We start from the raw sequence: 23,660 nt of genomic DNA on the forward strand, positions 1-23,660 counted from the left end.
TGGATCACATTTGCGGTGCTGATCATGTCAGTCCATGGAAATTCAAAGCATCACGTCTGAGTATATACAGGCTTTACGACCTATATGTAATAGGCTGGTTAAGTGATCACTGTACACACATGTAACATACACCATTTTACCCATGATTACCAATCACACTACTCAAATTTTTGGAACTCATACATATGCATATCATCATATATCTCATATCGCTTTATGTTTGAGTTCACTAGAGCCATCTATGGTTGGTTTGAGAGAGATTTTATTTACCAGAGACCCTTTCATTTAGATGTACGCAAGATTATTTTTTTTCTTTATTTTAAATTCTTTTGCATTATACAAACATGATATAAATTCAAATACAAAAAACGAAGAATAAAATAAATACAAAACAGGATCCCTCAAAGGCATGGCCTGTGTGTGGGTATACAATATAATTTAGTCATAGTAAAGGGTATAAGGGTATAGGTATTATAAGTAGAACTAGGATAATAGTAATAATGATCCTAACCGGATTATTTTACATACTGAGAGACACTTGAAAAGATGAATTTCAGTTTTGATGCACCTTATAATTTGACCAGTCATTTTATTCACAGTAAAAATAAACCTATAATCCTTTTTCTGTGGACTTGAACCGATCTATTTTGATGACAGCCGCCCTGTTCCTGGAGCTCTGGAAGCGGTACTCCGCGGAGATCACCCACCGCTGGGACTTGACCGGATTCGACGTGCACGAGGAGCATCCGCGCCCGCAGTATCTGGCCAGGCTGTCGCACGTCAAGAAGAAGCAGGTACCCCCCACCTCTATTTTCTATGTAAAGCATAGATACAAATACAAAGCGGGAAAACACATTTATTTCTATAAATCAAAAAACTTGATTTTTCAGGAGAACGATTTTAAAGTTTGAAAATATAATACAATGTATTAAAAATGAATATCAAGCCACTTATTGAACTTTTTACTGTGCAACAGATCTTTTTAGGTAAAACCTGAAGGTTTTTTCGCCATTTGAAAAATATTTAGTATATTCAAAAAAATAATTAAACAATACCTTTTCTTCAAAATGCTAAAACAACACTTTCTGTCCTGTAGCGGGTAAATATTAAGTTAAAAATATGCCTCTTTTGCTGGGATATAGTACATTTTCTGGGCATTCCGAAAACACGCACAACTGAAAATTGACGATTTTTGATTTATGACGTTCTTGAAAGGAGTGAGCGACATATGCATACTAAATAACAAACCACTCTGGTTAGGCTGTTTTTGTCTAGGTGTCGCAGTAAAGATTAATACCTATCCTTGTCTACTTGTCAACGGCCCAACTTAACCTGTCCCTCACGCACCTTTTCATAAATTCAAGGAACAATTGTGAAATGAAAAATTATAGAAATATTAAAATAAAAGCGTTTTCCAGGTGAATGTGGTGACCAACACCCTGGAACCACACGTCCCCTTCTGGCGCATGAGACTGCCAGCAACTATCCTCAGCTTCTCCATCGTTCTTCTGTTGGTAAGTCATCATCACCAGAGTTCTCGACATCTCATCAAAGTGTCTGAAGGCCGATTAGATTATCATCACCAAATTGAAGTGCTCTTTTTTTTGTAAATGGTAGTTGCATTTATTATTTACCTTGCTTATTGTGTATAAGGTTTATAGATCAATTAGTTAATTTTTATTTCTTCCATGCTAAAAACATGTTTTATTTTAATCTGTATTGAGAACAGAAGGAATAATCTAGAGTGTAAATCAGGAACTTGTCAGCATTTGCTCATTACTAGGAGAAAACCATGTAAAACTCCACAGGAGAAGCCCGACTGTTGACATTTTGTGTCCTAGCTTGGTTTATGGTACCAATGTCCTTCACTATTTTTATCATTAGAGTGCTCAACACCTCATCAAGTGTCTGAAGTCTGATGAGATTACATCAAAGTTCTCAACATGGTGTCTGAAGTCCGATTAGATTACCATCACCATATCAAAGTTCTCAATATGGCGTCTGGAGTCCGATTAGATTACCATCACCAGATCACAGTTCTCAACACCCTGTAATGTCTGTTGTTATGTCGGTGACCAGATCAGCTTGGCTCTCGCGGCAGTGCTGGCCGTGGTGCTGTACCGCATGTCGCTGCTGGCCGCCCTGTCGGTGCAGGGGGACTCCGTCATCACCAGCTACGCCATCCTCTTCACCACCGCCACGGCCGCATCCATCAACTTGTGCCTCATCTGCGTCTTCAACTGGGTAAGTCTCCTCAACCACGGTCTATACACCTAAAATCGCTCTCCGTACTACAGGTACCTAATTATTTGCTCAACTACGCTATGATAGGCGCCGTGGCGTACTTGGGTAGACGCTCATCTCCATTGCAAAATAAATTCATTTTCAATTGGTCTGGGTATTTGTGATGCATTTTCCACATTTACCTTCCCTATCCTTACTATCCTACCTGCAGACAAGCCTCTAAAAGTAGAAGCTATATGGATTATTCCTTTTAAAAAAAAAATCATTCTTACTAGCTATGTACTAAGTTTAAAAAAATCTTATTACATAATTGATTTGGCAGTCACTTTGTGTTAAAATCTATCCATTTTCAATTTAAGTTCTACTTAGTAAATATGTACCACTATTTCAGAAAATCCACTGTGAAACGTGTTTCTCATCACTTTCATACGGTGTTTGAAAATGATGCGGAATGCATTTTAAGAAATAGTGGTATGTATTTACTAAGTAAATATTAAATAAAAAAATCACCTAATAATGGAAATCATAGCTTGTGAACTACTAATGAATACTAATTTAATCTATGCAACTTGTGAGATTGATGCGGAGTAATGAAAAGTAACGGCTTCCTCATCAGATGTACACGTGGCTGGCGGAGAAGCTCACGGAGCAGGAGCTCCTCCGCACGCAGACGGAGTTCGACGACTCGCTCACCCTGAAGATCTACCTGCTGCAGTTTGTCAACTATTACGCCTCCATCTTCTACATCGCCTTCTTCAAGGGCAAGTTTGTGGGCCGCCCGGGGGACTACAGCCGCTTCTTCGGCTACCGGCAAGAAGAGGTGGGTACCACTTTTGACATTTTGTGAACAAATAGGCAAAAAAGCAGTGCCTACCCTAACTTAACCGCGTGGCATATCGCTGGTTAAATGCCAAAGGACCACAACGCAAAAAAAAATGAACCCTTTATTCCAAAAATGGTATCTAAATCGTCAACATTTTCATATTCGAAACAGAGTTAATTTTTTTTTCCATTGTGACCCTTTGGCATTTAACCAACAATATAAAAATTTAACCAGTACCTACCCTACCTTACTAAGTAGTACTTAGCTACCTCTACTGCCTACCTTAATTAATTCTCTGTGCATGCCATTGTTCACCGCAAAACGAAACCGTGAATACCTAGCATATACAGGCTATAGAACTTATAAAGTTGAATTCTATGTAGGGCCATCAGGCACTTGGATGTTAGGTAATTTTAAGAAAAAGTAATCCAATATGGATGTTTTTGCAGTACTTACATAAATTTAAAGCTGTCCCACCGCATTCCTAGATCTGGGCATCTAGGCTATTTATTGTAACTGCAGACAGTTGATAGAATTCCATATTGAATTGTTGGGTAATGTATCCAAAATTAAACAAGGTTTATTGGATTGACTTCTACATTTATTTATGTATATGTTAATACGTGGACGCGTTTCCTCTTATTAAGACATTATCAAACACTCTCAGAGTGTTTGATAATGTCTTAATAAGACGAAACGCGTCACGTATTAACATATACATAAATAAATGTAGAATTCAATCCAATAAACCTTGCGTAATTTTGGATATATTACCCAACAAGTATCTAGGCCTTCTGACAGACCTTCTCTTGCAAAGCAATATTTTGTTTGTTTTTGTGAACTAAGTTGAAAAACTTAGTTCACAAAAATGAAATAGAAAATGTGAAACAAAATTGTATTTCCAGTACAATGTGGTTTTTGTTGGCAGTGTGGGCCCGGGGGGTGCCTGATGGAGCTGTGCATCCAGCTCAGCATCATCATGATTGGCAAGCAGGCTGTGAACACGGTCCTGGAGATAGCGCTGCCCGCCATGTACCGCTGGTACAACTCCTTCAGGACCTGGAAATATACTGCCCAATCCAGGTATACTCAAGTACAAGTAAATTGAATGGTTTGAACTGCCCCCGTAACTGATATTAAGTGTTAAAAAATTGCCTTTAATACGTTCTGTGTGTTGATAATGGTATAGCTGGAGGTCACCACTTATGGCTATTGGTTTGGGATCAGCTATTTTGGGGGCGGCGTGTGGCCGCGTTTTTTGTGATCACGTGCTGGTGATCGTTGTTGTTAATGTAAGGGAGTAGTGCATAGAATGAAAATAAGACAATGTGCTTACAGTTGGTTCCTTTATTGAAACAAATGCAAATTTACTCCAAATACTGAAATCAAATAATGACAAATAATTTATCTAATTGCAGCTGCACGTTGACGGGAGTCGTGTTGAATAAAGATAAGAATTTTTAGCTATAAAGTATTTTCAAAACACAAAGGAATACACTTATTTATGATGTTTAACCTTTTAACCGCGTCAACTTTGTTCCTGAGAGACGCCCGTACGCGGCGGTATTTTGCTGTTTTTAAAATGATTACTTTTATCATGTATTTAGTTAAGAAACGATTTATTTTCCTAAACAAAAACGTTCAATGGGATTCATTGTGCCTTTTTGGTACTCTATAATACACTTGTGTCACATTATTCTTGAAATATATCGTAATATAAACAAATTAGATCGTAACATAAATAAATCAAAGCACGCATTGTGTGTCACTCTTACCCACTGGCGATGCGTAGCGTCGAGAGTGAGACAGATATAGGGCATGATTATGACGCGGACTAATTATCGACCGCAAGAAAAATCAGGGATCTGTTCTTTTATTTATCCTTGTGATGTTACAAATTATTAGTCAGATATTTCAACAGATGTCATAAGGCCAAGGATTGACGTATTATTTTATCCAAAGTTCCACACCATGAAAAAATCTCTCCAAGTTGAACTGAGGTTCGAAACTTGGAGCAAAGTAAAAACACATACGGTTATGTCAGCCGCGTATGGGGCATGTTTTATTAAAACACATACGGTTATGCGAGCCGCGTGGATCCGGTTAAATAGAAAGTAGAATTAGATTTTGAACAATGTTATGGATGGTCAAAAGTTTGCGAATTTAATTTTATCTATATGACATAATGTATGGTAATGAAATGGTTATAAATGTACCTGATTGAATGCTTTAAAATGTCCCTTTATCTAGTCAATCAATGGTGAAAACTGTCCCTTTTACTGGTAATTGAATAGTTGAAAAATCACTTTTATTGAATAGTAAAATATCAGTTTTAAGTGGTGATTGAATGGTAAAATGTCCCTACAGCTGGTATTGAATGGTAAAAAAGGTGTTGGTTTTTCTAATATGTAGTTTTGTTTTCAGTGTTAAGAGCCCGTACCAGTGGGTCAAGGATTACAAGCTGGTGGAATGGGGATCTCGCGGCTTGTTCGGAGAATATCTTGAAATGGGTAAGTGCAGGCTCGATTCAGTTATAGTAAAGAACACCCTACAAGTGAAAACTGGCAGTACTCAACGTAATCCTGGTTCTGAACCTAAGTAGAGGGCGCACCACCCAGCATTCGAGGCACAATATGGATATGAAGATATTATACTAAAATAAAAATTTATGATACAAGAATTATCAAATCCTATGCTACAGTACCTCGGTATGGTCAAAGACCGCCCCCGAAAGTGACATAGGTCCGAGGTGTTGGTATGTTGCTAACATATAGTATGCCTAGGTTCTTCAGCTATCTCATTGTAAGTTTACACATTACGTCAGCTACATTATATAAAATGTAGTTCCAAGAAAGGAATTTTGTTACAAAACATAATGTCAAAACTGTAATATCCCGAAAGTTTCGGGAAATTGTAAGAAAGAGAATCAGAGATGTGCGTGATGACCACAAGGATTGAGCTGAGAGTCACGATGTGTCTTTGTGTTAACAGTCCTGCAGTATGGGTTCGTGACCATCTTCGTGGCGGCGTTCCCGCTGGCGCCACTGTTTGCGCTGCTCAACAACATCCTGGAAATGCGGCTGGACGCCGTGAAGCTGCTGCGCCTGCACCGGCGCCCCGTGCCGCTCCGCGTGCGCGACATCGGCGTCTGGTACCGCATCCTCGACTCCATCGGCAAGCTGAGCGTCATCACCAACGTGAGTCCCGCAGCATAGCACTGCTCCAAGGGTTGAAGACTGCCTCAAGACTAGATGGAGTTCTCCCGTGTAGTCTTACCAAGGCGCCAATTCTAATGTCACAAGAAATGAGCGCCCATACTGTCTTACTAACTTACCATCTCACCACTTACGCAGGGGTAGGCAGAGAGAATAGAACCCCACACCAATCTGTCTTTGCAAAAAATCTTTGCCACTTCCACTGATTGATATATTGCACATATATATTTTCAGTATATTATTGCACCTCCTCATATATACTAAGAGAATATTATTTGAAATACTTGATCATGCCAAGTTTTCATTGATCTTCCTCTGATTCTATTAAGCATATTTGCATTATTATAAAGAAAATATTAAACTGCTCAAAAGGATGTCCTATATAGCAGTGCCCTTTTAACTCTTTCCACTCTGACCATTTTTTCTCATAACTGATCAGCTACTCTGATCAAAGAAATGCGACGTTTTTCTACCATTAATATAAATATTTTGGTTCCCAAATTTTGGGACACTCTGTATGGCAATTCGTATGACCATGTTAATTAAGATTAACTGTATTTATCTGAAATATTTTTTGGTAGAATATAATAAACTTAAGTGATAGAGAAATCAGTGATTAAAGTTATACCTGTGCCGGGCCAGACATTGCGGCCCACGGAGCTGCCTACTAGAATCATACGGGCCAGAATGTCTGGCCTACAGAGTGGTAAGAGTTAAAGTAGTTTTTTAATATCATACGAAAAACGCCGCTTTATAAATTATCCAAACCTATTATGTTTATTTATGGCAAGTTTTTCTAGGACTTCCTCTGCGCTTCTATTTCCAACTACATTCACCTCACAATTTGTTTCACTGTTTCCTCTCCAGGGTTTCATAATAGCCTTCACGTCGGAGTTCATCCCGCGCCTGGTGTACCGGTTCGTGCACTCCCCGGACGGCAGCCTCAGGGGCTACCTGGAGCACTCCCTGGCGCTCTTCAACGTCACGCAGCTGGAGGTGGGCTCCGCCCCGCACTACACCACCTACAACCTGACCATCTGCAGGTACACGCCCTCCCAAAATCTAATTACTATGTCCACTCCCTTTACTTGCACTTTTTATCAGATTTATATTTTGTACTCTAAATGTACTGTAAATGTAGACTCTCCGATCCATAACCGAAAACACATTGCGAGACCGAGTCAGAAATACTGACATTCGAAGCATGTGTAAGACGAAGGATATCGTGAGGTGGGGACGACAACGAAGGCGATACTGGAAGGAACATAAAAACAGAATGTCAGAAGACAGACTTCCACGTATCGCCCTCCAAGGCAACCCTGAAGGACGCAGACCCTCAGGCAGACCTCCGAAAAGATGGAAAGACAGCTGGGAGTCGACATCCCAAGAGCGACATGGGGAGGCACAAACAGATCCCTAGGATCTACATAAAGAAGAAGAAGAAGATATTTTGTACTGACATTTATTGCACAGACAACAGATAGGTGGTTACAGATAGGTGTCATATGAAATTATGCACATATATATTTATTTTTACATATTTTTTATGTCTTAAAATGTCCAGATATCCAGATTATCGTCACGGCCCGATGGAGGATGGCAGGTACGAGCACACGGCCACGTACTGGCACATCCTCGCCGCCAGGCTGGCCTTCATTGTTGTCTTCGAGGTCAGTATACTGCTCGTCACTATTTGACCCTAAATCGTGCATTGCGCTATTTAGTATTTCTGTTAAATATCCTCCAAAGAGCAAGAGCGGGGAGACAGTTGCTGACTGATATCGAAGTCCGGAAGGTGTCCTATCTGGGGCATGTGCTGAGAGGAGACAAGTACGATCTATTGCACCTAATGGAGGGTCGACGAGGTGTGGGCAGAAGGCAGATCTCCTGGCTCCTGAATATATGAGATTGGACGGTGATCAGGACCGTTTAGAGCTACCCAAGACAAGGACAATTTCTCTCAAGTGATAGTTGACGTCAGGAGGACCTGAGATGATATTTAAAGAAAAAGAAATATAGATACTTTAAGTACCTATTCTATTTCCTTTATACGAGTTGATAATTTCTTATTACCCATGCTTGTAACTAAAGCCCGGTGACATTTATTTATAAAATGGCACTTGTACTGCCATCTGTGGTTGTATTTACACACTAAAACCAGACTAGATTATTTTTCTGTTTTACCCATGACTTTTTACTTAGTATAAAGTTTGTGTGACATCATGATGACGCTGTCAAAGAAAAGCTGTGAAATAAAATGTAAATAATTTTCATATAAATTACATTTACCGGTGTAAATAATTTTATATATTTAAGAATTTTTTTATTTGGCAGTCATCCAGTTAGAGGATGTTTCTGCCAGTGTCAAGTCTTATTTTTATTTACAAACAAAAGAATAATAACGATTTATAAAAAATTACATGTTTGCTTATAGCATTGACTATGATATAAAATTATAAAATGCTAAAAAATATGTGTACCGAAAAAAACTCGCTCCCAGACAGGTTAAGATTCCAAAATGATTTTAGAATAAGAAAATAAAACACCAAGTAATAACAACAAAATTGTAAATATTTGAAAATCATATATTTTAATAGCCGGTTAATACGGTTACCTTTCAGAACGTGGTAGCCCTGGTGATGATCGGCGTCCGCTGGATGATCCCGGACATGTCTGCGGAGTTGCGGGATCGCATCCGGCGCGAGACGTACGTCATCAACGAGATCATCATCAACCGCGAGCGCCAGCGCGCCGGCCTGCTTTGTAAGTACAAATCGTAGCGCCGCCTCGCAAAGGTCAGTCTCACGCCCCCAGAGTGCCGCCCCGTGTGAACACAAAGTCAGTAACAGCCCGCGGGCAGCCTGCAGACAGTGCTGCCTTGATAAACCCCGTGCTTTTTGTTTTGTATTATTGAAAAGTCTCTCTTTTATTTATTGATAACATTTTGCTTGTTCACAAATCTGGATTATCTCCAATAAGGAATTATTTTTTACATTATTTTTTGTTGATATTCCGACATAGATGAAGAAGAATATGGAAGTCTAGGCATTTACAAAGCGTACAACCATCATAGGCTGGCTTAAGTGATCACTTTAGACATGTAACATTCACCATTTCTACACATGATTTACAACCGGTCGAATTCTTGGACTTCTAGATATATTGATCAAACTCAAAACACAGCGCTTGACTTCACTAGAGACATCTATGGTAGGATGAGGGAAGCTTTTAACTAAGCAGATTTTATTTACTGCGCATTGTTTCTTTGATTTTCTTGTTTACATTAGACTTTTCTTCATTCTATGGTGCATACGTTCGTTTATATATGTTTAAAACATAAAAAATATTCTATATAGACGCACACCCTGTGCATACAATATACACCATGGAAGAAAGCTCATTGTAAACCAGTTTACAACCATAAAATAGGTGGAAAACTATTTAAAGCATAAAAAATTAAAAATATCAAAGAAAAGATGTAAAATAAAATGAGTGTTTAACATAAGTCTTTAGTGCTTTAACAAGCACCCTTTAGGTAGTATTTTACAAAAATGCCGCTATAAAAATTATCCGAATTATTATTATAGCATTTTTTTGTGTACCTTTTTATAAACTGGCTATAAAATTCTGACGAGGTTCAAATTTTTAAATACAATCTTATTTTTATATTTGAATTTTACTTTTTAAAGTCAAACGGTTATCAGTTTGATGAGTTATTCAGCACTTTAAACTTTTAATATTACATTTACACATTTTTTCATGTTTTTCTATCTTAAATATGTCAACAAACCTTTTATTTACTTAACTTTGACAAAAGTAAAAATGGCCGCCATGTTATCGAAGCGAAGATTCATATATTTTATATATTTTTGAAGAAAAAAAAATTCACAAATTCGTTCCCTTGAATTTCAAATTAACGAACTTTAGCTGTGTATGTATGTAAACTTAACCTTTTTTATAGTAACCCTTGTAAATAAATATCCCTGTTTTGTCTTTGAGTTTTATCTGTAGATTCCAATAATTTAAAATACATTTTCGGATTGTCTTCAATAGAGAATTACTGGTCACAATAAAATGGCTCAAAGCAACATTTCTTGGGTTTTCTTCAGTGTAGAATTACTGGTCACAGTAAAATGGCCCAAAGTAGCATATCTTGGGTGATCATCGGTAGAGAATTAGTAGTCACAGTAAAATGGCTCAAGGTTGACAAGAGCTGATTATAGATCAAGTATATTGACAAAAGTTTACTGTCAGGAGCAAGCTAAAAGAAAATCAGAAGGGGATTGTCCTAGGATTAGAGACTAGCGCAAGATACAGGAACATTTGGAGCATAAAAATGATTTTATTACTTTATTCTTTGCTCTCTATATATATTAAATTTACCCATCTTATTTTTCAGCCCCGAATCCCGTTATGGCCGGCGATCTCGCTGGGACCGAAGGTGACTGGGACCATCTGCTGTCCCGATCACTGTCCGGATCGGAGTTTGACCTCGTGGCGCACGGATCAGGAGACCACGCGAGCAACCACAAACCCACCGAGGTCTGAAATCTCGCCAACTTGGATCCGAAACGGAATCTCAACTTGAAACGCAGAATCTCAAATTCAAAACTCGATCTCGCTTGTCGGAAGTTTTGAAAAGAGAATGTCATTTTGTCTCTGGCCGAGAGTCATAGAGAACCGAGAGCCAAAGACAATCGAGGGACATTTATTTGAATTTCCGGGGTGAGTTGTTAAAGGTCTTACCTGAATTTTGCAGGCAAAAAATATTGATCCGAGAATGAGATTACTTTTTGTTTTTTATTATTAGAATGTATCAAAACCAAACATAGCAATGGCCAAAATGATTTATAACCAATGTAATAATAAATATTTAACTAAATTATTATGTTCAAGGTCATCATAAAAACATGAAACAAAAAATAGCCAACTCCGCTACTAGTGAATAATGAACTATTACTTATGGAAATTTTATTTCATACCTAACTTTGTGAAATGTCAGGTTAGTAAATGAATATGTTTTATTTTAAATAATAACTGATTTTTATAAATCTCAGTTTGGAATCTTTTATAATATTAGTATTTTTTTTGTAATATATTTGTTAAATGTATTTATATAATGACAAGTGTGTTAAAAATCCCTTGAATTTTTTTACAAGATGAAATTTTAAGACATGTTGATTATATTGTAATTATAATATACAATTTTATATGAAAAATTATTTTAAAACAATATTCCTAGTAACTGTTCAGAACAAGTTGTGTTTCAGGTACATACTGAGTATATAGTCTGTGTCCTTCAAAATATTTAAAATCCCGAAGCATATTTTTGAGCTGATGCGATTACAAGGAAAATTAGCCTAGCTTTAAAATTTTTGTGGCCTTTGGAACGCTGCCAATGAAACGTCCAATACTTAATATAGATAATTATTTAATTTGTGAGAGATTCAATCCCTCGGGTGTCTCAAAACCGGCTTTTGTTTTGAATTTAAAATTATTTTGAACTCTGACATTTTGAAGTTGTCATCAGGAACTTTTGAGGTTATATCGTGGAGCATTTTTGTCAAGATATAGATCCAACTCACTGCCAAAATGGTGAGATTTTTGCAGAGAGGCAGTACCGAGTTATACTCTTATAATAATGCTTTAACAAAAATTCAACAGATGGCATTCGTTCTTTGTCTTTGGTTTATTCTATATTTAAGTTAATAGGAGCTCCAAGTGAGAGACTAATCTTGAATGACGCTTGCCAGACTACGTGGGTATTCACACGGTGCAGAATGTTGTTTTCACCACCGTGTCAGCAATGTACCCACATTCCTTACATCATTATAAACCTTAAATATTGTAATATAATAGGCAAACAACTGTCTCTCAATGCTTTTGTAAATTTTTTAGTAATTTTGATCACAGTTTCCCGCAAATTCTGATTGGCTGACTGATGACTGTAAAACTCACCTTATGCATAAAATGTGTTAAAATATACATATTTTTTAAATGAAGCCGATTTTGTGACACCCTATATAGAGAATTTCGCTGTTAATTTTTATTTCCTTAAAGTTTTATCGTTGTATTGTATGCTAGGTACTGTAGTATGTGACTTTACACCGGTAGATGTAGATATTGATAAGAAGAGCTAAGTTCCAGACACGTGCCAATGGAATTGCTTGCCTAAGACATCAAATTACTCATAAGTCATTTATATACTGTTATATTTTAACACACTGGACCACCAAGGACCAGTAAGGGATGTGCAGTTAGCTTGGAGTGCTAATTTCTATAATTTTGAGATCGAATTTCATCAAAAATATTTAATCTTTCTCAAAATGGTCTAATATAACCGTGAAAAAATGTGTGGAGATTTCACTATATCCGTGCTTGTAATAACCGAGTTCGACTGTATTTAAGTAATTTGTTTACAACATTTCTAATGTGTACATTTTTTTTTCACACCCAAAATCGTTTTGAATAAAATAACTCTCTCTATAAGCTTCGTAAAAATTTTAAATCATGTTTTCTGGCGTCTCCCGAGGGCGCTTCAATATATTTTATTTGTTAAAGATGTTAAACTCAAAGTTTGACGAAATGGTGCAATGTATGTAATACAATTGTTTGTTTAATTTACGCATTGTGATATTTATGCTAACTGTTTATTAAAATCTTTTAAACTCTGAACTTAAATTAAGATTTTCGGTTGTATTAAGTAGATATTTGCTGATCAAATATTATTTATTTATTTATTAAACTTCTTGTACAGAATATATGTACGTTGGCGGGCTAATTGCTAAGAAGAGATACATATCTCCCATTCTACCAAAAACAGAATTATGATACTTAATGATCAAAGTTTGAACTTTATGCAGCCATTTGAAATTAGAGGGCAAACAATGCTTGTACATAAGTATAAATTAAAAGAATATACATTTTAAATTTAAATTTTACTTAGAAAATACTACTATTTCTTTAAATCTATTGTGATACGTGTTTTGATGTATTCTGCATCATTTTAAACACCGTGCGGTGTCTGAAAATGATGTGGAATGCATCGGAACTCATGTCACAATAGTTTTTAAGAAACAGTGGTGAAAACCAAGTGAAATTTTAATTAAAAATACATAGATATGATCAAAATTTCACCACTAAGTGACTGCTGATCAATTCATGGAAAAAAAATACAATTAATCGTAGTAGGAATGAACAAATAATTATGACATTTTATATAAATTAAACTGTTAATTGATGAAAACAAGGAAGGCAAAGGATGTAGGATCAAGCAAGGAGTTGAGTGGCAATTGATTCTGTAGTCTGGCCGCTTGGACAGTGCAGAAATGGGTGAAGAACGATGTGCTATGTTGTAGAATCGAAAGTGTTCTCTACTGAGAATAACAAAGTGATAACCTTGATCTGAAAGTCCATGATATTACTGCATTAAACAAGGATGTTATTTTCATATTTATTTCATTTCTAATGCTACTCGTATAATGTGTTCAAACCTAATTTATAAACAAAATTGTCAAAACTAGTGAATTGTGATGCAACAATTTGATCGAATAATCACCTTGTATCTAGTTTTAAGCTTAAAATCCTTTTTGTATATCAAAAGCATTGTTAACTTTGTGGTATGGTAATATAACACTCTCCTTATCATTCATTTTGTGTAGTACCACTTAAAAAGTAGTCTACATTTGACCTTTTATGATGGAATGATTATTCCGAAACCGGTAATCATGAAGTAGTATTTTTAAGTGGTATTACACAAAACGAACGATGAATGATAAGGAGAGTGGCAAAATCCTTTGTTTAGACTATAGGCATACATGAATATGCTCCCATGTCAAGTTGAAACACACCAAACTCTTGACTTATGAGATTTTTAAATAGAGTTACTATTATTTGTAATAATTTTTTTAAATACATGCGAGCTACTGTTTTTTTTTTAAAGGTAGTATAATTGCATACACTATTAAAGTACTTGTAAATATTTAAATATTTTAATGATAAATGTATGTTGGCCCATGTTGTATTCTTCCTTTTCATTTGCTCAATTTTGATGGCTTTTCATTATATACATTTTTTGTAACTATATATGTGTGTTATTATTAACTAATAAATTTTAAATTTTATGACATACAAAATAATTTTGTTATAAAATCACTGTATCTTATTATAAAAACAAAGCTCCAGAATCCAATAGACCAGATTCATATCGAATTGTTTTCTTGTTGTAACCACTGTACCAAATTAAACTCAAATTGTTAACTTCCATCTAGTTTATTTAATATTTATTAATTTAATTTTATATATAAAATAAGATAATTATAAAATAACATTTTTGTACAATATGTAAAAACTTAACAAGGAAACAACACTGCCAAATAATACTTTTTAAGTGTTTTACATAGTCAAACTTTAAATATTCTATCATTACCAACATTGACATAGAAAATACATCTCGTATATATAATTAACATAATTTAGAGGATGCAAATGCATACTGTCTATTGTTTTTGCATAATTCAATCTGCCTTGGCAGTGGTCAATGCGTGTTTGGGAGGGGAAAGCAAAGTGTTTTATAAAAAAAAACAGGAGTGTGTTATTCCATATCAGGACGAAAGCAGCGCCTGCCTTACTCTATTTGGATATACTCATATAATATTAACAAAACAACAAATTTTACTGATTACAAGCTAGTTTTTTCTTATTAGTTTTTTCAGTCCGCCTCCATAGTGTAGTTATTAGCGCGCTAGGCTACCATGCTGGAGGTCACGGGTTCGATTCCCAAGAGGGTCAAAATAAATATTAGTGATTTTTCAGTCTAACATTTATTTGATATGACCCTGGACTGGTACCTGAAGCGGAAGGCTGATCACCTTTCCTTCGTGCATTATACGATCAAGATAACACTGCTTCTATATGATGCAGTGCCCTATGCACCATTGGGGTGCGGATAAGGGTTAGAATAAAGTTTTTTCTGTAAGGCAGAAAAAAATACTGTTATAATGTTTGAGCATAAATGTTTTACACAAAATAAAAACTCTACTACTGTTTTATTGTTATACTTAGTATATGAAAACTATAGCACAAGTTATATGCACAATGTCATTTACTTCATGACTGTATATTGGAAATTATTTTTTCAATATTAAGTTTCTCTGTGTAAAGTATAATATCAAAGTGGATCCCGTATAGTAAATTCTAGATTTTCACAACATTTTTATCCAGTGTGATGACTATGAATTAGGGTCTAATCTCCCATCAACCATTTGTAAATTCTATCATATATGACCAATATATTGGATTAAAATCTCTATGTTTTGTCAATTTTCAATTTAACTTTTACTTGGTAAATACTATTTATTTATATTTATTGCGACACTTATTTTGATGCATCAAACACTGTTCGATAATGACGTTGAATGTGTCATTATCATTTACCAAGTAAATGTTATATGTATTTTAAATGTATAGATATTACCACAAAGTGTGGAATCAATTAATCATATTTTTCCAAGCTAAAATGAATCAAGAGGTTAGAAACAGTTAAGAACTGAAGTTGGTGAGACTTATTTCATGTTTTGACATAAACCAAGGTTCTGTATACCCAGCGAATTTCGTCTGAACTTGCCTAGGGAATCTCCTATTATGGCTGCGTTTGCAAGTTGGCAATTTGTTTTTTTTAGCTTTTCCTAAATTTGAACTATTTGCCCTATCACCGTGGTGTTCACATAGGTCTGTGAGCTCTGTATCCCAAGGTAACAATAGAAGAATAAGCCAAGTTTTAAGGCGAAAATTACTACAATCTGAATACTCTGTCCTAAGAAATTAAGGTTACAAATTCTGTTGCGACCGTAGCTGCTCACAGACGCGGCGATCGGGTTTAATGGCCGTTAGCCTAGGTTAGGTTAGCTCATCTTTCAAATGTAGGAATAACTTTCTCAATTACTAAACATATTATGATAACTTCAAATTGATACGGCTAAAACTCATTTTTGGTCTTGGCATTCTGCGATAGATGACTTGCTGCCAAAACTGGTAGAACAATTTAACATTAAGACTGCTATTTTTTATTGCTGTAGAAATAGCAATTGATAAGTATTTTGTTAATTTTTCTTTGGTTTTCACATCACACTATGTATTACACCTTACTTTGAAGGGCCCGGGACACGATCAATAAAAGATTGTCAAATATTTTGTAAGTGTTTATCCACTACCCAGTTTTAAAGGTAGCAATAAAAAAGTTGTATTGACTTTGCTTTTACAAATAAAACTACTCCAAATTTAAAAAATACTAAACATTTTGATTTCAAATACTGATCACAAGTTAAACATTCTAAAAAACTGCATTTGTAATTTAATTTTTGTCTAAAAATAGATTTGTTGATATGATAATAATAATTTTCATACTGCCATTTTCCTAAAATGGTACCTCAAAGATGCTCAATATTCAAGGTCACATTTGACAGTTGGTCCGCCACCATAGATAAAAAAAACATTAAAAATACCAGAGATAAATACTTTCTTCTATCTAAATTCACATCTTTTTCTGGCAATAAGAATCTCCAAAATTATGTTTGTCACATAAATGAGCAGCATTTATGGAATGTTGACATCTGACCGTGTCTTGGGCACTCTAAACATAGCTTTTTTAAAACTTTATATATATATCGTCACTTGAACCACTTGTGAACAAAACCAAATACTTGTGAGACCAGAGCATTTAAAAAAAAAAAATATATATATATATATATATATATATATATATATATATATATATATATATATATATATATATATATATATATATATATATATATATATATATATATAATTGACTAGTTTTTAAGTTACTTGTTGTTATTGATGTGCTTCCAAGTGTGCTTTTTTATAATGCTGTGCCTATTACAAATGGAGAACAAGAAAAAAAAAAAAAAATATATATATATATATATATATATATATATATATATATATATATATATATATATATATATATATATATATATATATATATATATATATATATATATATATATATATATATATATATATAATTGACTAGTTTTTAAGTTACTTGTTGTTATTGATGTGCTTCCAAGTGTGCTTTTTTATAATGCTGTGCCTATTACAAATGGAGAACAAGAAGAGTTAGTTAATTGGACAAAAAGTAGTTATTATGATAAATATTATGTAGTTTGTATTATGATGTATTTGGTGTTGTTTGGATCTCAATTTGATTGTCAGCAGCGAGGTGTAACTAATGTGAGACTACACAGTTGAAAGAACTAATTTTTATTCCCAATGTTTGTATCTTTCAAATAAACATTTGAAAAAACTATCTTGTATTTATTTAATTTCTTTCACTTTCCTAGTAACAGCAATGGTATGATGCATTAAAAGCTCCCTTTTAGGAATAAAATCATTTATTTATTTATTGATTTGGCGTTTAATTTGTAGAACTCCATTTTTATTTATGTATTGATTTTAAATCAAACGCAGATTTCTTGAGTCTACCAAGTTGTATTTTATTAATTTTTTTGTGTTTTTGTTAATAAAATACAACTCAGTAGACTCAAGAAATCTGTGTTTGATTTAAAATTAATACATAAATGAAATCATTTCATACGGACTTTTCAAATATCCGGGATACTATTTTAAATGTATTTAAAATTTTAAGCGTATTTTCTGCGATATGATAATTTTAATTTTCTAATATGAATCAATGTTAAGTATAATTTTTTTCACTCTATATTTATTTAAACCTGAACTCTATGCATCATTGAGTGCAGATAATAAAGGTTGAAAGAAGATAAATGTTACCATAAATGCTTTAATATGTTACCGAATTGCCTCGTTAATTTGAGGTTTCTTGAATGAACGAAAGCATAGAGGAAGTCCAAGAAATAATACTACTTATTGTCATATATTAATATATTTTTTCTTTACAGATTTCAATAAGAATAGTATTTTATAATATTGGATAAATTAGCTAGAGGTACTTACTATAGTGCTTTTTAAAGCATTTGAACATTAACGCAGGTGGGAAAAGAAAACAATACAAATTCACACAACCCTTTATTATCATTTGCATCTAACAACACAAATTGTGAAAGTAAACACAAATCACACATAGTTTTTATAATATATAATTAATGAATGTTTTAAAACCGTAATTATTAGTCAAAATCTGGCATTTTTCATCTCCAACATTTCTACTAACAAAGCTAAAATTGTTAATTACAGTGCCTTCTATATAATAAATAATACAATTTTATGCTATAACTGTAATATTTCCATAACCCATATTTCTAGCAAGCGTGAAAATGTAGCTATAAGGATGAGATTTGATTAATTGAAAAAAAAGGTATATTTATTCATTAAAACCTTGCTACACAGTGGTTTTTTTTATGTTTGGATAGTGATTGTTATAAAAATAAAGTATTTGTTTGGGATTTTGTGTATTCATTAGTTTCAAATACCTTTAACGGTTGGAGGAATAAACGTCTGGAATCTAGATTTTTATCTAGTTTTTTGTTTTTTTTAGTTTTAATAAAATTTTAACATTGTGATAAAGAATTAAGTTTTAATAAAGTAGCTGAAAATACTTCAGAAATTCTAAGATATTTGGAAATATTCCAAAGTTAAAAATCTACAAAAATATCCAATCAATTGATTCATCAAGAATTATATAAAATAATCAGGTAAAAATTATTAAAAAATATCATTTCAATAAATTTTTTTAGATTTTTGTTATTTATTCAGCCAAAAATTTATATGTAGGAGTCAGTATGACATATTGAGTAAATTTTGAACACAATTTGTAAAAATATGGAAGGCACTGAGATGCAAAAAATTACTTGCACATATTTTTTGCTAAAATAATGTGACCGCATTTTTATTTTTCTTATAAATAAATAAAAATTATACAATTCATTTACTTAAGTATAATATATCATGACTAGTATAATATTATAGCATAGAGATAAGTTATAATATATACAAAATGCTATAATTAAATTAATAAATAACAGGAATCATTGTGTGTAGTGGTATTCCACCACCCTACCTTTAAGTGGCATTTGCACAAAGCCAATAATGATGTCAGTCCACTACGCATTATAATCAATGGATCGGATTGAAGAAATTGCTCGAGAACATTCCATTATCCCTGTTTACACGAGGCCAACAAAGGCTTGACTCGGTGGAATATCCAAAAAAAATTGGTCTTATGTAAATGCCACACTGTACAACACGTTAAGATGATTACTTTTCTATAGTTACATTTGAAAAATGCCAGATTTCTGCACTTGGACACAGCCAACGTTGAGAATACTACATCGAGTAGAAATCCTACTGCTCTCCTTGGCTGTCCAATTTTGAAAACAATTAAATAAAATGAACCAACAATTATCACAGAATGGGGTGTAATTAAACAAATCAAAAAAGAGTTGAACAGATGTTCAACTCTGAACAAAGTAGATACTTTAGAGGTATCATTATTCTTAAGTTGCATAGTCAAGTATCAAAAACCCTCTGGATCTGTGATGATTTCATTCTTACTTGAATTTCATCTGGTGTCGCTTCAGCTACAAACATCAAAATTGTTTGCTTGATGAATGATTTAAAATATACTAAAGAATCCATCCAAAATATTAAAATCTTTCCAGAATAGGTTTTGATTCGTGACAGTACATTTCCTTGTGCCTCTTTAGAAGCAGGAAGAGGGCGCATTTGGCTGGAATGCAATCCACTACATTTTTTTCTATTTTGAATTATTGTAAAATTTTACTTGGTGTGATAAATGAGTGATTATTCAGAAACAACTGATTTATTAGAATAATCATAAGATCATAGGGGTTCCCTAAGAGGGAACTAATGAATCATCGGTAGTTTCGAAGGAGCGCCGGATCAAATAATATTTAATTGATTTCAAATTTAGACAACCGTTTCTCTATTCCGATATTATTTAATAATTATGTATACAGGGAAACACTCTCACTTATAAATTACATTTCAAATGATCTTTCACAATTTTTAAAATATGTAACACCGATTTACGTGTACAGAATATCAAAACATATTTATTTTTAACATTTTTTTTTTTATAGAATTGTCAGTTGGAATTTTAAAAACTATTTTATCAACAGTAGAAAATCCTATGGCTGAGTAAATTTTAAAAAACCTTACAAAATCTCAGACAGGGATAATTTTTCAACAAAATTACAGATGTATATTTAAATATATCCATACAATTATTGGAATAAAAATTGATTTGTTTAGAAAGAGTATACTAGGCACCCCGTCTTTTTTAACAACTCGCTACTTTAGAATTTTATATAGCTTATAAAAAAGATCACACAATATCTTGTTTAAAAATTTAAAATTGCTTTGAATATCATTTATGCAAAGAAATGGAAATAATAAAATTCAATAACAGTCCTGTGTCACTAGCTTACTGCGGAAAGTGACCAAGTCAAAAAGGAATTGCACTGAGTTCCCATGGCTAAGTGGGTCAACATGGTACATAGTTATTATTACAACAAATAAAATGTCGAGTTTGGTTCAAATACTTTTAAAACATGCTCTAAAATGTTCCAATACATAACTAATGTGAGATCTCTTTTTTATCTGATTTGTTATCGGCGCTATGTGAAAAATAACAATTAAGGACTTCTAATAGTCAAAATATTATAGAATGTTACAGGATTTGAAACCTCTTGACGTTATATCAAAATTAAACGGAATACTTTGGTCACTTTTCCTAGTACAATCAAAATGTATTATATACCAGCACTTGGTGTCCAATACTCCAAACTTGATATGCCAGAATAAAGTTTAAAAAATAATCTAGTCATTAAATAGAGGGTCGACGAGGTGTGGGCAGAAGGCAGACCTCCTGGCTTTGAAATATGAGATTGGACGGGGATCAGGACTGTCGAGGCGCTGTTTAGAGCAAGGACAATTGCTCTTAAGTGATAATCGACGTCAGGGGGACCTGACATGACAGAAGAAGTCATATAATACCGGATTCAACACCACAAAGGGTTTGTTATCTAGATTCAAATAATTCTCTCAGGAAAAATCTCTCATATTAAGGTATATTTTGTACAATTGATTACAGAACTGCATTTTTTGTTCCTATCAAGTAGAACATACAAACATTACATTCTCTTTGGATAAACTAGACCCTAATCTAGCTACCGCAATTTTCACTAAACCGTTTGATTAAGATAAATCAACGGGCCCAATGTACCTTAGCCAGTTCCCGGATTAGCCCAAGTGTGACTCGGGCAAGGAGTTTGTATTGTAATAATGATGGGCCGAGTGCTGCTCAGGAAAATCATATTCCGACTTTTCGGTATTAATATTTCTGAGTCAAATATATTTATGTACATATTTGTTTTTAGTGACTAACCAAGCAGTGTTCAGGCCGTCTTGTTTCGACTTGTTGGTGACAATTTATAGCAATGGCGAATTTTCTCGTTCAAATTCAACTGTTAAGTGGTTAAGACACATTGTTTTCCAATATTGTATGTATTGTACATAAGTATTACTATACGTAAGAAAAGAGCAATGTTTTCTTATAGTAACTCTTGGAGATTTACGAAAGTGATGGGTTCATTGAACGCACCAAAATTGGACTAGTATTAACAAATAAATAAACAAATCTTTTTTCTATTGCCGGCGGTATTGGACACCAAATAATATATTTATAAATACACTTCTAAATGAGTTATGGGCATTATTTATTTCACCTTTAGAATGATTAATTATTCATTCTAAGTAAACCCTTTGAATCAGAATACTTTCAATAATATTTTTACTTAAACAAAATGAGATAAGTTACAATAAAAAATTATCAGGTGTGAACAATAAACAAGGTTAGTTTTTTACCTAATTGACCAAAGGACACTTCACTAGATTGATGCCATCTTTGATGTTGTACATGTAAGCGAGGTGATCAGTCTTACACCTAAGATGCCAGTCCAGGGTAACGCAAAAGTTAATACTATAATAGTGAAGAACACCTCAGTTAGTGTATACCCAGTCAGGAATTGAACCCTGGAGCTCACGCATGGCAGCACAACACGCTAACCACTACTCTATGGAGTTGTATATAAAAAATATAAACTCATTCTACACAAAGTTATACATACATCTGGCTATAATATAAAATTAAGCTGTTGCCAATATAACTGATTTTTTATAGCATTATCATTCTTATTAAATACCGCTATTTCTTAAAATCCAATGTGTCATGTTTTGATGCAGAATGCATTGCATTTTCAAACACCGTAGATTTTAAGAAATAGTGGTATTTACTAAGTAAAACTTAAATTAAAAACGGATAGATTGTACCACAAAATGACTGCCGAATCAATTAATGAAATTATCATTATTATTGCAAGACAGGACCACACAAGACGGACCCCAAGAATTTTACGATGGAGACCTTGGGAGAACAATAGAGGTGTCGGAAGGCCCCAAAGATGGTCTGACGACATAGTCACTGTGGGGGGTAGAAACTGGCTGCAAGCAGCAACCAACCGGAGGCAATGGAAAGAAGGGGAAGGGGCCTATATCCGGCAGCGGAGGTCAGGGGGCTCATGAAAAAGAATAATAATAATAAAACTGTCCTACTAGGCACGGAATGAGTAACTGACATCTATCGTTCTAAACATTTTTAATTTGATGCCGACGGAGATCAGAGGTCATAATAAAATATGGAACAAAGGAAAAATAAAGGAATGGGTAAATGATCAAGAGTTTATTCTATGAAAATTGTAAAATATTCTCAATTTTCTCTCTCTTTTTTGTGTGTCTGGGTTGGTGAAAATGGATAAAAACAATAAAAATTTATGTATTCAAAAAGAACTCCGCCGACAAGACACACAAGGTGGCTTTGTGGGTCTCTGCAACAAAAAAAATTGTTTGTAAATAACAAAAAATATGTAATTTATATTTGAAGCTTTGTGATTTTCCATTTTATAATTAAAATGTAACTTTGTTTTAAAATCACTGTAAATATTTTATTATAATGTCTACCGGTTTCGAGCCGGTAGACATTATAATTAGGTTATAATAAAATATTTATAGTGATTTTAAAACAAAGTTACATTTTAAATTATAAAAAAATATGCTATAAAATATGTACCGAAGAATCCAGTTAAGAGATTTAGAGCCATATCTGCTATATATTCCATAGAAAAAGACCGCAATCACCAGTAAAATAAAAACCGAATTTCAAATTCGGACACAATTTTTTTTTTTTAATTCCGAATATTCATTTATAAGAATTTATGCATAGAGGATTTTGCCGTATTAATTTATTTTTTAAAACAAATAAAACTTTGTACCAAATTATGGAAATTTGATATTAA

At 33.7% G+C, this 23,660-nt stretch overlaps 1 protein-coding gene across 3 annotated transcripts in view; it reads left to right on the forward strand.

Moving 5' to 3' along the window:
- Nucleotides 1-17,000, forward strand: part of LOC148302564 (anoctamin-5-like) — a 43,073-nt gene extending 26,073 nt beyond the window's left edge. For 2 of the 3 annotated variants that reach the window (XM_088271409.1, XM_088271410.1), the window contains 11 exons: nt 658-794; nt 1,419-1,514; nt 2,080-2,244; nt 2,861-3,064; nt 3,996-4,150; nt 5,492-5,577; nt 6,059-6,264; nt 7,150-7,325; nt 7,847-7,952; nt 8,904-9,045; nt 10,682-17,000. In XM_088271409.1, coding sequence (XP_088127535.1) covers nt 658-794; nt 1,419-1,514; nt 2,080-2,244; nt 2,861-3,064; nt 3,996-4,150; nt 5,492-5,577; nt 6,059-6,264; nt 7,150-7,325; nt 7,847-7,952; nt 8,904-9,045; nt 10,682-10,830 — 1,622 coding nt within the window. In that variant the 3' untranslated portion in view covers nt 10,831-17,000. Of the gene's footprint in view, nt 1-657; nt 795-1,418; nt 1,515-2,079; nt 2,245-2,860; nt 3,065-3,995; nt 4,151-5,491; nt 5,578-6,058; nt 6,265-7,149; nt 7,326-7,846; nt 7,953-8,879; nt 9,046-10,681 lie in introns of all 3 variants that reach the window. The other variant, XM_088271408.1, reaches the window with a different exon arrangement.
- Nucleotides 17,001-23,660: the final 6,660 nt, after the last annotated feature.

This window comes from Brachycentrus maculatus, unplaced genomic scaffold, assembly GCF_059751285.1.
Source record: "Brachycentrus maculatus isolate JH-2025_06_01 unplaced genomic scaffold, ASM5975128v1 h1tg000440l, whole genome shotgun sequence".
NCBI lineage: Eukaryota > Metazoa > Arthropoda > Insecta > Trichoptera > Brachycentridae > Brachycentrus > Brachycentrus maculatus.